At 32.9% G+C, this 13,179-nt stretch overlaps 1 protein-coding gene across 1 annotated transcript; it reads left to right on the top strand.

Annotated features, from left to right (window-relative positions):
• The first annotated feature begins 8,405 nt into the window (after positions 1–8,405).
• Positions 8,406–9,391, top strand: LOC125492909 (protein MET1, chloroplastic-like). Its single transcript, XM_048635649.2, has one exon. It carries the CDS (start codon positions 8,720–8,722, stop codon positions 9,215–9,217), a length of 498 nt encoding a protein of 165 aa, XP_048491606.1. The 5' UTR covers positions 8,406–8,719; the 3' UTR covers positions 9,218–9,391.
• The last annotated feature ends 3,788 nt before the right edge of the window (positions 9,392–13,179 follow it).

Raw genomic sequence — 13,179 nt, 5'->3', positions numbered from 1 at the left:
CAGACGAGCATGCCACACGTCGCCAGACTCCTTAATGGCTAGGAAAGCAGGAACTGAAGGCTCAGGAGGGACAATGCTGGGATGTAGAGGGTAGACACCTTGTAAACTGGTTCCCTAAAGCAGAACTTCCCCCGTTATCTGGTCCTTAACATAAACAGAATTTTTATCAAAGCTCACAACACAATCATTTTCATGACACAACTTGTTAACGGATAATAAATTATGTTTTAAATTAGGGACATGACAGACAAAGGATAAACGGAGGGGACAACTTGCAGTTTTTAAAGTTAGATTTCCAGTATTTTTAATTGGGATTAAGGTACCATTACCAACTACAACAGAACTAGACCCAATATAAGGAGTTTTAATAGAGAACGTACCATCCTGAGGAGTCATGTGAGATGCAGCTCCCGAATTCGGATACCAGACTGAGTCATTAGCTTCACCACCAACAGACAGTGCAAGCTAAGGCTCGAGTGACACTTTCGGAGGAGGAGGGAATAAAGTTATGATTGAAACGCTAGGGACAGTAGGTAGCTTGGTGACATGGAAACCAATAAAAACCACATGTATCGGAAGTAGGGGTAGAGGTAACACTATTACTATTCGATGAATTACTCCCTGCAGACGACAAATTATTAGCAATATAATCTATGCAAGGCATAATATAGGATGACAAGTTAGAAAATTATAAAAGACAATGTAAAAGGATTTACTTTTAAGTCGTTGTCATCCACTCGTTGGGAGAGTCACATCGATAGTGTTAGAGCTATAAGGTTTCAAATGCTCGAAATAAGAGAAGCTTTACTTCAAGTAGGAGAAAATTATAATGATTCTAAAATAAGAAGTGAAGCTAAATCTGTAGCGAGATATGAGTTGAGTGATTTTGAATATTTGATGGCAATTATAATCTGGTTTGTCATATTATATGCTGTTAAATTGGTTAGTAAGAATTTACAATCAAAGGATGTGCTTATAGATGTTGCTATTGAAAAAATAAAGGGGTTGTGTTGACCCTTGAGTTTTGAAGATGACCTAACCACAAAAGACATAGTATATTTTATTTATGTTGTTCCAAGGTAATTCATGCTCGAGCGAAGAGAATACTTGATTGAAAATTAAAGCGGAGAATTAATCAAGATCGAAGTAAAGATGTTCGAGAGATGAAGAATCAAGCATGGAATGAAGATTAGAATACATTAGGGTATTTATTAATCTTCATGTTAAGGTTGAGTAAAAGCTTAATTAAGTTTGTGGTGAATTCTCAAAGGAACTTGGTTCTGTTCCCATGAAAGGAACAGACCTGGCACTATAGGAACAAGGTTAGGGAACAAGACTTAAAACTAATTTAGGAACTCCTAAGTGACTCTAATATTGTGCGCCTAAGTTAAACTTGTGCCCAATATAGTTGTTAGAGTTTTTAGGGATATTTTGACTAATATCCACTATTTTAGGAATTTAGTTTAAGTTTGTTAGGAAAAGATTGTAAAAAGATTTTCTGATTTTAATTTAACTGATTTTCAAATCTTATCTTTTTATATTTTATCTTTTATATTTTTTGTTTAAAAGATTTAGTTTTCGAAAATTAATATATTTCCGGTTTTTAATGTTTCGGATTTTAAATATAAAAATGCTTTTTCCGGTTTTATAAAAGAGATTTTGAAAAAGATAAGTGTCTAATTTATTTATTTCCTAAAAATTGGATTGCACGCCTAAACCTACTGGTACACGATTTATGTAGTTAGTGGATTTAGTGGCTTAGTTAATTATCCTCCAAGTATTTATCTAATTAAAAGAGTTTAATTATTCTTCAAGTTTTGTAAAATCACGTAATGTGTTACTGCTTCTCTTGTGAAGTGAAGTAGTGGATTAGTGGATACTTTACATGACATGGAATAATTAATTTAATTTAATTAATTAATTAAATATCATGGAGATCATGTGATAATGGTTTAATTAGTGGAGAACATGTCTTGTCTTAATTGTCTATAAATAGGCGCCTAATTCATTTGAGCAAAATGTGTCTGACTTAGTTAATTTGTCTTAAGTTATCTAAAGTGTCAGTGCCTTTTCCTTAGAGAATTCATACTTACATTAATCGAGTTTATTACTCTTCCATTGTTTTACAAAGTGTATTTTTGAGAAAAAGGGTTTGAGTGAACTCTTGTAAGTGTGAGAAGCTTTGAGTGAAGCAAGAGAAAAAGAAAGAGAAAGAGAAAGAGAAAGATTCGAGTGAAGTTTGAGAGAACTGTCAGTTGTGGGAACTGTCGTTGGGAACTTGAGTTGAGTGACTTAAGTTGAGAATCGAGAGAAAAGTAATAGGTTGTAATCAGAGTTGTTTTGGCCTATTATAGTGGAAAGTTGTTTAAAATCCCTTGTGGTCGAGGTTGTTTCTTCCTACTAGGCCTAGGAAGTTTTTCCTCACTAAATCTCTCGTGTTCCATTGTTTGTTCCCAAGTTTACTTTTAATTCCGCAAAAAGTATAGCTTATTCTCTCACTATAATTCACCCCCCCTCTTATAGTGCTCATATTATACAACAGGTTGGTTTCGTTTTTTGAGCGATATAGAGAAAGCGATTTTCATGATGCCTTGGACATAGCAAAAACATTGCAATTGAAATGGACATTGATCCTACTTTTCCTGAAAACGTGTCATTAAAAGAAAATTTTTTTTAGAGAATTTAACTAATACTTCATATGTTGCTTCCTAATCTCCAGAAGAATCATTCAAAGTTAATCATTTCTTATATATTGTTGATCAAGCTATTGTTTCTCTTAATAAGAGATTTGAACAATATCAAGAATATGAAAATATTTTTGAAATCTTATTTAGTTCTAAAAAGCTATATTCTTTTGATGATAAGAGTCTAAGGTCTTACTGTAGAGGTTTGGAAAAAGCAATGGAAAAAGATGGACAATCTGATATTGATAGGTTCGAATTGTATATTGAGTTGCAAATGGTTAAAAAATGCTTGCCCAACGAAGACTTGGGCCCTTTAAATATGTTAAGGCTTGTAAAACATCTTGATTTTTTAACCTAATTTAGTTATTGCATATAGAATCATGTTGACTATTCCTGTTACTGTTGCATTTGCAGAAAGAAGTTTTCAAAGTTGAAATTGTTGAAGTCCTATATGCGTTCTACATTGTAACAAGAAAGACTTAATGGACTAGCCTTGATAGCGATAGAGAACGATATTTTGGAAAAAAGTTGATTATCAAGATTTGGTGTACGATTTCGCTTCAAAGAATGCTAGAAAGATGGCTTTTGTTAAATAAAAGATCCTACTAGATTTTTTTATAGTTTTGGTTTATTTATCAAACTGTAAGGAATGATTTATGATAAATCTATAATAAAAAAATTATAATTTCTTTTTTATAATTTTTTTTGAAGGCCTCCTTTAATGAATAACACAGGGCCTTCATATTCCATGAGATGGCCCTGGTTGTAGAGAAACAGTAAAAGATGAAGTGAAGTACAAATCCATTGTCCCTCAAATCTTAAAAGTTGAATTGGTTTAACAAAACCCGAGAAAGTATCACCCCATACCCGGTATGGGGAGGTAGTTGCCCATACCGGGGATATTTTTGTAGTTTTGCTGAAAAGTAAGTGCAAGATGGTAATTTTGACTGTAATTTTTAATCTAAAAAATTAAACAACAATCGTCTAACTTTCTTTCCCCTTTCTCTCCCCTCTTTCATTTTTCACTTCTTTCTTTCCCCTTTCTCTCTAAAAAGTGTGAAAGCCACAGATTCTTGATGATTCTTGCAGTCAACAACTCTACGTACAAAAGCCAAACTAAAAAGTGTGAAATAAAGCTAAAAATCAAAGCCTAGAAGGATGATGATGATTCTTGATAAACGATTGAGGATGATGATGATGATGATGATGAGGATACTTGATGATGATGATTCTTGATAAACCATTGAGGATGGTGATGATGAGATGGTGCCACAGATTAGTTTTAGGATTTTCTGGGATGGAAGTGAAAAAGAAATAGGAGAGAGAAGTAGGAGAGAATGGGGTTTTCTGTAATTTGGGTGTAGGTGTTGGAGGTGTGGTGTCTACTGGGTTAGAAGGGGGGTTATTATTATTATTATTATTATTATTATTATTATTATTATTATTATTATTTGTAGAATTGGCGAACAGAAGATGAATGAGTGAGGATGTTATTCTAAGGTCACCCTTGATTAACCAAGTTAATTAATCTTATTCTTGATCCCAAAACAAACAAACAAAAATAGAAAAGAATAAGTATCATATTTTGGACTATTGATTTCACATCCTCTACAATTAAACACAAACCTACTTCCCCTAAAAAAAACACAAACCTAATTCAAAATGAACACTACATTAATTAACACTGATTTTTACTAATCAAATTTGATTTAAATCGATTAAAACTGTTTTAGTAAGGAGAATTGATGGAAAAAGAAACACATTTACAATAAAACATTTTCCGAAGTCACTCTATAACTACCTCTAAAATTGATTAGTATTAAAGTACTTTTTTTGAGGTGAACATATAAGTATATATCTTTGTTTATATACTTATCAGCTTTTATCAAACAGTTAAGTGTTACCAAACACATTTATATAAACAGCAGTCAAATTCGTAGTCAAATCCACTAAATAATCCATAGGGGTTTATTGATTGGTCAAAAGGGTGGACTCCAAAGTGCTAATCAAGAGTTGCCATTTATCATAAAGATTATAAAACTGTTCTTGAATTTAACACGATAAACCCAATAATAGTTTTATAATTAGTAGATAAGAAGTAACAGTTATATGATTAGTAGATAAGAAGTAACAATTGTTAGATAAAAAGTAACAATTAGTAGCTAATAAGTAATAAGTAATAATGAGTAGCTAATACTTCCTCCATTTTTTTTAATTGTTACATTTCCTTAAATATTCTTTTATTTTTAATTGTTACATTATTTAAACTTTTATTAGTTGGGGTACTTAGCCCACCAAAAAGTAATATCTCTTTTATTAGTTATTAGTCAATGTCTAAATTGTTGTGCATACAACAATGTAACAATTGAAAAAAAACGGAGGGAGTAAATAACAACTATTATCTCATTACTCTAATTATTATAAAAAGACTCAAATCAAAGAAACATTATCTCATTACTCCAATTGTTATAAAAAGACCTAAATCAAAAAAAAAATTACTACATTACTTTGCATTTCTTTATTCTAATAATAAACCGTGAAAGGAGTAATATGATTATTCAAGTTAAGCCTTCAAAGGACTAATATGTTATTATTCAAGTTAATTAATTAATTAAAATAAGGCATTCAAAGAAATAAGGATTCATATTACTCAGTTAAGTCGTGAAAAAAAAAATTAGTTTAATAGTAATCCAATTAATATGTAATAAACAACACATGTAAGAGTGTTATAACCATTTTTATTAAAGTCCCAATCCAGATTTTATACAATCCTATGATTTTACGATCTTATGATTTTACGTTCCAATTCTATGTTCTTGAAGGATCTTTTCGATCCCGATCTAAAAAAATATGTTCACTTTTTAAATTTCTTAACAATCATACAATGCATATCATAAATCATATCAGAGCGGTGTGAAATTATATCCATCATTGATAGAATCATATCATATTTTAGTCAATCATATTATGTTCTTACTTATTTTCATAAGCAATCACTAGTCCAGCCATTTGGGAAGTGGTGAGTATGCATGCTTTTATTGTCTTCTAATATTTGTTTTGGTCACTAGAGTTGTTTTTAAATATTGAGATTGTAGCTTATTTTTCAAGATTTGAACTTATTTGTCGATTTGGTATGAATTTATTATAATGTGATATGGTTCAGTAAGGTTTTTATACGAACTCCTCAATCTGTCATAAGGTACTTAACTCTTGTTTTGATTCACTCATAATGTGATATGTTTCACTCGCTTGTGATAAGATTCAAGCGTTTTTTGGATATTGATATGATACATTTAGTAAACTTGTAGTTCACTAAATATTTTTTTAAAAAAAGGATCCCTCAATTTGTGATATGATTCACTAAATATAAGATATGATTCACTCAATCTGTGACAAAATTCAACCACTTTTTGATATGAGTCCATCAACTTGTGATATGATAATGTTGTGATTTACTATTTTTTTTTACAAAGGCTCCAATTAGTGACGCGATTCACTTACAATCTCATATAAATTTCATGCTATAATATGACTAAGTGAGCTTGTGATATGTGTAATTGTAATTTTGATAGGACTCACTCGCTTTATTATATGAAGGGATCTTATTCTACTCAATTACTAATATGATTCGCTTAATGTATTATATGGTTATTAGTTTATTAAACTAGTAGCTAAGACGTGTTTCACTTAATTGCTAAGGTAACTAATAAGTAACACCTTGAGTATTTTAACTCATATCACTCATATTAAACTCATATGAAAATAAGAATTAACAATAATTAATTACTAATAAGTAACAATTAGTAGCTAATAAGTAACAATTAGTAGCTAACAAGTAACAATTAGTTGCTAATACGTAACAATTAGTTGCTATGAAGTGTTTCATGTCGTTGTAAAGGTAGCTAATGCATATCCATAACAACCATACAATTTCCTATCATAACTCATATCAAAGTAGGGTGAAATTATATCCATCATTAATTGAATCATATCAGAACATCATTCAATCATATATATTATGTTCTTACTTATTTTGTACATTTATAATAAGATAAATAAATGTAACTATTACAAAAGTATAAATAAATATAAGAAATAATCGCATAAATATTACTACATTACTTTATTCACTTTATTCCAATAATAAGCCGTAAATGGAACAAGAAGTTGGTATGTTAAGTCGTGAAATACATGATTATGATATTCACTTTATATATGAATATATGTATGGATTATTTAACTAGACTAATACAAAAATATTCAACCAACATTCAATGGTATTATTTTATCAAATGCTTATAAATAACCCTTTGTATGTTTTTTTTTTCATTTATCACAATTCTTCTATATCAATTTAAAAGTGACTACTACCGAATGAACGAGTTTGGATATCACTATTAACGAATTAACGAGTTTAAATGTGACTATTATCGAATGAACGAGTTTAGATGTGACTATTATCGACTAAACGAGTTTAAATTTCACTATTATCGATTGAACTTAACGAGTTTAAATATGACTATTATCGATTGAACTTGATACGTTATTATCATATGAGCAGACACACTATAGTTGTAAATTAAAATACCAACACACGATTATTCTTTAGTGCATCTTAAGTTTTTTTTTATCGAATACCAGCTTACGATAACTTTTGTAACTTAAATAATGAACTTTGAATATAGTAAGCATGTTATTCCATACAATTCATTAGAGATTATTAGTTATGTGGTATTTTCATATCAGTTGTCATGTGAATCATGTCCCATATTTGATGAATCATATCAAATGTTTGATGAATCATATCAAATGTTTGATTAATCATATCATAACATAAAATACGCAAAGATATATTCAATATTATCCGATCATTGACAATTTACAAAATCGAGTACTTCATTGTACTCGAGTATAGCAAATCGAGTACTTCATTGACAATTTACAAAGCCGAATACTTCATTGACAATTTACAAAATCAAGTATTTTATTGACAATTTACAAAAACGAGTACTTCATTGTACCAAAAGAACTTTGATCACCAAAATATATTAACTTCCAACCACACTTCATTATTTACAATTACATTTCAAAAAATTACTATACAACTTTTCAAATCATACAACATTTACCTTATTACCCACTCTTTTCTAACTTTTTCTTTTCCTCTTATTTCCATTTCTCACTTCGTCATCCTGTCATCACTACAAGAAAAAGTGCCAATTACGACCAAATTTCTGGTCGCAAAAGGCTGGTCGTAAAAAGTCTTTTACGACCAGAAACGCGTGTGGTCGTCAGCGGTCGTAAAAGGCTTGGTCGTAATTGTTCTTCTGCGACTAGATTTAGATCTCGTCACAATTAGTTGTCATCTACGACCAGAAATCTGGTCGCAAATGACATTAAAAGAAATTTTAAAAAAAGAAATTAGCAACTAAGTTGCCAATTTCAAGTAGTTACAATTTAATGTTAAGCAAATAAACAACATTGTGATAAAAAAAATAATAAACAATATTAAATTAATAATATATTTTTATTAATAATTTGATGAATTTTGGTACAAGAAATCAAAAGAAAGAATAAAATCTAAAAACTAAAATTTATACAAAAAGACTTGAATTAACTAAATTAATTGTTCATCAAAAAATAAAAACTAAAACCCAAATTTCCCACCGCCGCCACCACCACCCAGCCGCACTCCAGCTCCCTCGCCACTCCTTCCGACCTGATTAAAAAAAGAAAAATTAGAACCAAATCTGGAAAACTAAACAAAATGAACAAAATTAGACCAAATTTCATACAATTCAAGCCCAGAAATTCGCATAAAAACATTCATAATTCAAGCCCAAAAATTCGCATAAACACACCACCAAATTCGCACAAACACATTCATAATTCAAGCCCAGAAATTTCATAATCTGACAAAATGATAATAGCACGGTAAAATCTGATATCTAAAATACCTCTAACACCCTCCCGCAATCGTAACGGCAGTAACACGAACGTTGCGATTGGAAATTCTGCTCTTTGTTGAAGTCGAGATGCACAAATCTGGTGATATCAGATTTTGTCGTGCTATTATCATTTTGTCAAAATTCGCCAAAGGTAGAGATGGAGCTACCTATATAGACGCCATCACCCCGGGCTTCTCTGCGGATAAAACAGGCAAGTTCAGTGTAGGGGACAAAGTCATCGCCACCAGTGCAGTGTTTGGCACTGAAATCTGGCCGACTGCCGAGTATGGAAGAACTATGTACACCATCCATCAGAGGATAGGCCCTCTCTACATGAAAATGCAGAAACGCTTTGGTAAGCTTGATTTTTCGGGTGAGATGATAGAGAAGGAGATTATCCGTGCTGAAAGGAACGCTGGTTTTATCAGCAACCGTGTCAGAGAGATTCAACTCCAAAATTACCAGAGGAAGATGGAGCAGAAAGATCGTAGGGAAAAAGACCTCTATGAAGGCCTCCAACTTTACAAGAATGGGAAATATGAGGAAGCACGGCAAAATCTGATATCTAAAATATCTCTAACATAATCACACCACCAAATTGCCGAAAATAATCCAACAAAATTGAACGAAAAACAAAGCAAAAAACGAAAAATCAACCCAGAAAAATTCGAGATCCCAAAACCCCATTAAATTCAACCCTAAACCCCCAAAATTACAAACCCCAAACCCACATAATTCAAGCGCATAAAACACTTGAAATTCGCAATTTACTAAGAAATAGTTTGGAATTTCAAGCATAAGTTCTGCAGCTTTAATTGATTGTTGAAATGGCTTGATTTCTCCTGATGGTAAAATTACTTTTGCTGATTTGTTTTTACCAAATTGTGTTGATAATGCGCAAGATGCATAGTTTCCCATCTTTTTTTTTTATTGTGAATTGAACTGGGTTTATATCAAATTACCCTATTTTTCGCAATTTCTCGCAATACTCTGAAATTTCTCCACATTTTGCCGAAATTAATTACACAAATATGTAAACAATACAAATCCTTAAAAAAAATTGTTAAAAATACAAATTTACCTTTCCTTCAATAGCAGAATTTCAACAACAAGAATTTCGACCCAAATTCCTTCGAAAACTTCCACCAAGGAACGGGAACAATGGAGATTTGAGGAGGAGAGAGACAGAGAACTCAGAGGAGAGGAGAGAGACAGAGAATTCAGAGGAGATAGAGAAACTTTGAAGGGAAAATTTTTGTGCTCTTTTTTCACCTAAATTCAATGAGCGAAATTACAATTTTACCCCCGGTATGGGCGTATCACGACTCAACAAAACCCTAACATCCCACGAAAACCCAAACTCCTGATAAAGGAGAAAAGTCACTGAACATCACCGAAACCTACGCATTGATCCTCGCGAGTTGCGTCAAGTCATTTCCATTTTGCATAGAGAAACATCTAGACCTGGCAAAGTTGGTCCTGATCCGAAAATCCGGGCCGAAATATCCGATTCGTGATCCGAACGAGACGGTCCAAACCTTGATCCGAATCCGAAACGGTCCCGATCCGGTCAGAATCCCGATCCGAAATAATCTTGATCCGAAACTCATCCGAAATCCGAATAATCCGATATAATCTTACCCGATCCGAAACCGATCCGACCCGATCTAAAACTGATCCGACCCGAAGGTAAACCGATCCGAAATTATTGGTTTCGATTAGGCTTTGATCCGAAATACCCGAAACTTACCCGCTTTTTTATATAAAAAATATCATTTGCATAAGTATTCTATTCATTCCAGCATAGTCCGATTCTGATCCGAAGTAATAGTACGAACGATGACCCAATCCGAAACGATCCGATCCGGTCCGAATGTAACTTGATCCGAAAACGGTCCGATCTGAATTGGTCCGGTCCGATTCCGATCCGAAATAATAGTCTGAACGATGACCCAATCCGAAACGGTCCGATCCGGTCCGATCCCAGTACGAATGTAACTTGATCCGAAAACGGTCCGATCTGAATTGGTCCGGTCCGAATTGGTACGGTCCGAATCCGATTCGATTGGTCCGATTGCCAGGTCTAGAAACATCTGTTAGCCAAAGGTTCGCAAATTAGGGTCCACAAGTAGAAATTGATTAGCTCAACAAGATGAAAAGAGCTTTGCCTTTTATCGTCCTTACCAAATTTATACCTAGATTTATCCATGAATCTAGTAGGATTTTGTCAAAGTGATGATTGTTATCATACTATGCTCCATTCAGAATTGGACAAGTCAACAACAACAATAAGATGTACTTATTTACTCCTTATTTAAACACCAAAACGAGTCAAACCCAATGCGTGTACGTATTATACATATTCTTTTGCAACTCATTTAGCCACAAAATTGATAAAGGATAAAGTTTCATCGTAAATTAGTGATAGAATTCGAACATTTCTGTCATTTATCAGCAAATGTGGTGATGGTTATTCATGCAACCATGTAGCAAGCTGTAACGATGATGATGTAAGTACATGTAAAATGAAATGAAAGAACATTTGGGGAAAAATAAGGAGTTCAAAAAGTTCAGTTCGCATGTAACGTTAAGTTTGAAGAAGATCAATTTGTAGGTGGTATAGAAGCTAGAAAAGATAGATAAAATTTATCCGTGTTGTGGCTCGAATTAGTAATTTGTTTTTTTTTTTACATCGTAAAAATTTGCATTAATTAAAACTCGAAATACAATCTAGAGATATTATATCCAAATGAGATTCAAAGGAAAAAAAAAAAAGCTTGAAATATAATACATTCTAGGGAAGCCCTTAGCCCTGTATCGTGTAGCCAAACGCCATATGGATTCAGTGAGGTAACCTGTGCCATGAAACTTTACCTCTTCTTGGAAAAGACGTATCTTTGATGGTAGCAGCAGTTTAGTAAGGAACATTGAGGACATGGAAGCAACACCATTGAAGCAGAATTCTCAAGTAGATGAATATAAAATCTATTTGATGAAAGTTGTGGAAGGATGGGAGTGGATTGCAAACCACATGCGGGCGGGTTTAGGAACCCGTCCGCAACTTGAACAATCTCAATGACCTAAAGTGAAAATAACATGAAATTATTGGCTCAATACCACGGAACCTAGATTCACTTGACCTACTGACTTAATACCCAAAGCATGGATTTTGCACTAGGGTGCACAATGCTCATTGTGCACCCAAAAGGAACATATCATTTATATAAAAGAACACGAACTTTTTTCAACAACTTTTCTACTTTAAAAAAGAACACAAAACTTAAAATTAAAGAACATGTAAATTTATATTTATAAAAGAACAAAGGTTATAACGAAAAGAACACATAGTAAATGAACATCTACACTTAAGGTAAAAGAACATATATCTTTTTAATTTAAATTTAAAAAAGGAATCTTTAGTTGCAAAATTTTAGGGAAACAAATAACAATAATTTTTAAAAATTATACTCTAAAAATAATTAAACGGTAGTTTAGAAAAGGAGGCACCATGCTCTACATGCACTTGGGTGCATGTACTTATTTGCGCTTAATACCTTAAAAACGAGTGACCCTGACCTCCCCAAAGAGAGAGAACGCTAAGGAGTGCTGATGAATAGCCTCCTTTGTCCAGGTAAAATCCCCAAACACTCTTTTTTTCATTACAGCAGTTTATGCGAGTACTAAACATGTTAATAGACTGGAATTATGGAATTGGTTAGAAAGCTTAGCTCCTTCTATAGATCGATCTTGGATTTGTCTTGGTGATTTTAATGAAATCACTCACGAGTCAGAGAAATGGGGAGGCAGGCCCCCAAAAGTTCATAGATTAAAAGCGTATAGAGAGTCCATGGATAATTGTAGGTTGATTGATCTCGGTTTCTCGGGTCCAAAGTTTACATGGTTCAACAGAAGGAAGTCTAGACCAATTTTAGAAAGATTAGACCGTGTGTGGGGTAACCAAATATGGTTGGCGGAATTTTCCAACTCTGAAATCTTTCATTTGCCTCGTATGACCTCAGACCATAATCCACTCCTTCTAAACACTAATCCGCTTCCTAAATCAAGAACTAATCAAAAGATAGCCTTCAAACTAGAGCCCATGTGGCTCCTTGACCCTGATTTTGAGCAGCTTCTGAAATCGAATTGGCACATGGTTTCTTTGAATTTCTCTGATAAGTTAAAAAAAATGTCCGAAGTGATGCGGGATTGGGCCAGGGAGTCTTTCGGTAATATCTTCAATAAGAAAAAAGTCATCTTAGCTAGAATTAAGGGGATCCAAACTGCCATTGATAAAGACCCGACAAAAGCTTACTTGTTAAACCTGGAAAATAAGTTAAACAAAGATCTTGAAGTTGTCCTTGACCAAGAAGAATGTTATTGGAAAACCAGGGCGAGATCTAACTGGTTAATGCAAGGAGATCGCAATACCTCCTTCTTTCACACCTCCGCCACAATCAGGAAGAACAAAAATAAAATAAGTTTTCTAAAAGAAGATTGCGGGAGAGAAATTTGGGATGAAGAGGAAATATCTTTAACTTTCATAAATT

The sequence above is a fragment of the Beta vulgaris genome, chromosome 8, assembly GCF_026745355.1.
Source record: "Beta vulgaris subsp. vulgaris cultivar EL10 chromosome 8, EL10.2, whole genome shotgun sequence".
Classification (NCBI taxonomy): domain Eukaryota; kingdom Viridiplantae; phylum Streptophyta; class Magnoliopsida; order Caryophyllales; family Amaranthaceae; genus Beta; species Beta vulgaris.
The sequence above is the reverse complement of the archived record's forward strand: the minus strand, read 5'-3'. Positions and strand labels throughout refer to the sequence as shown.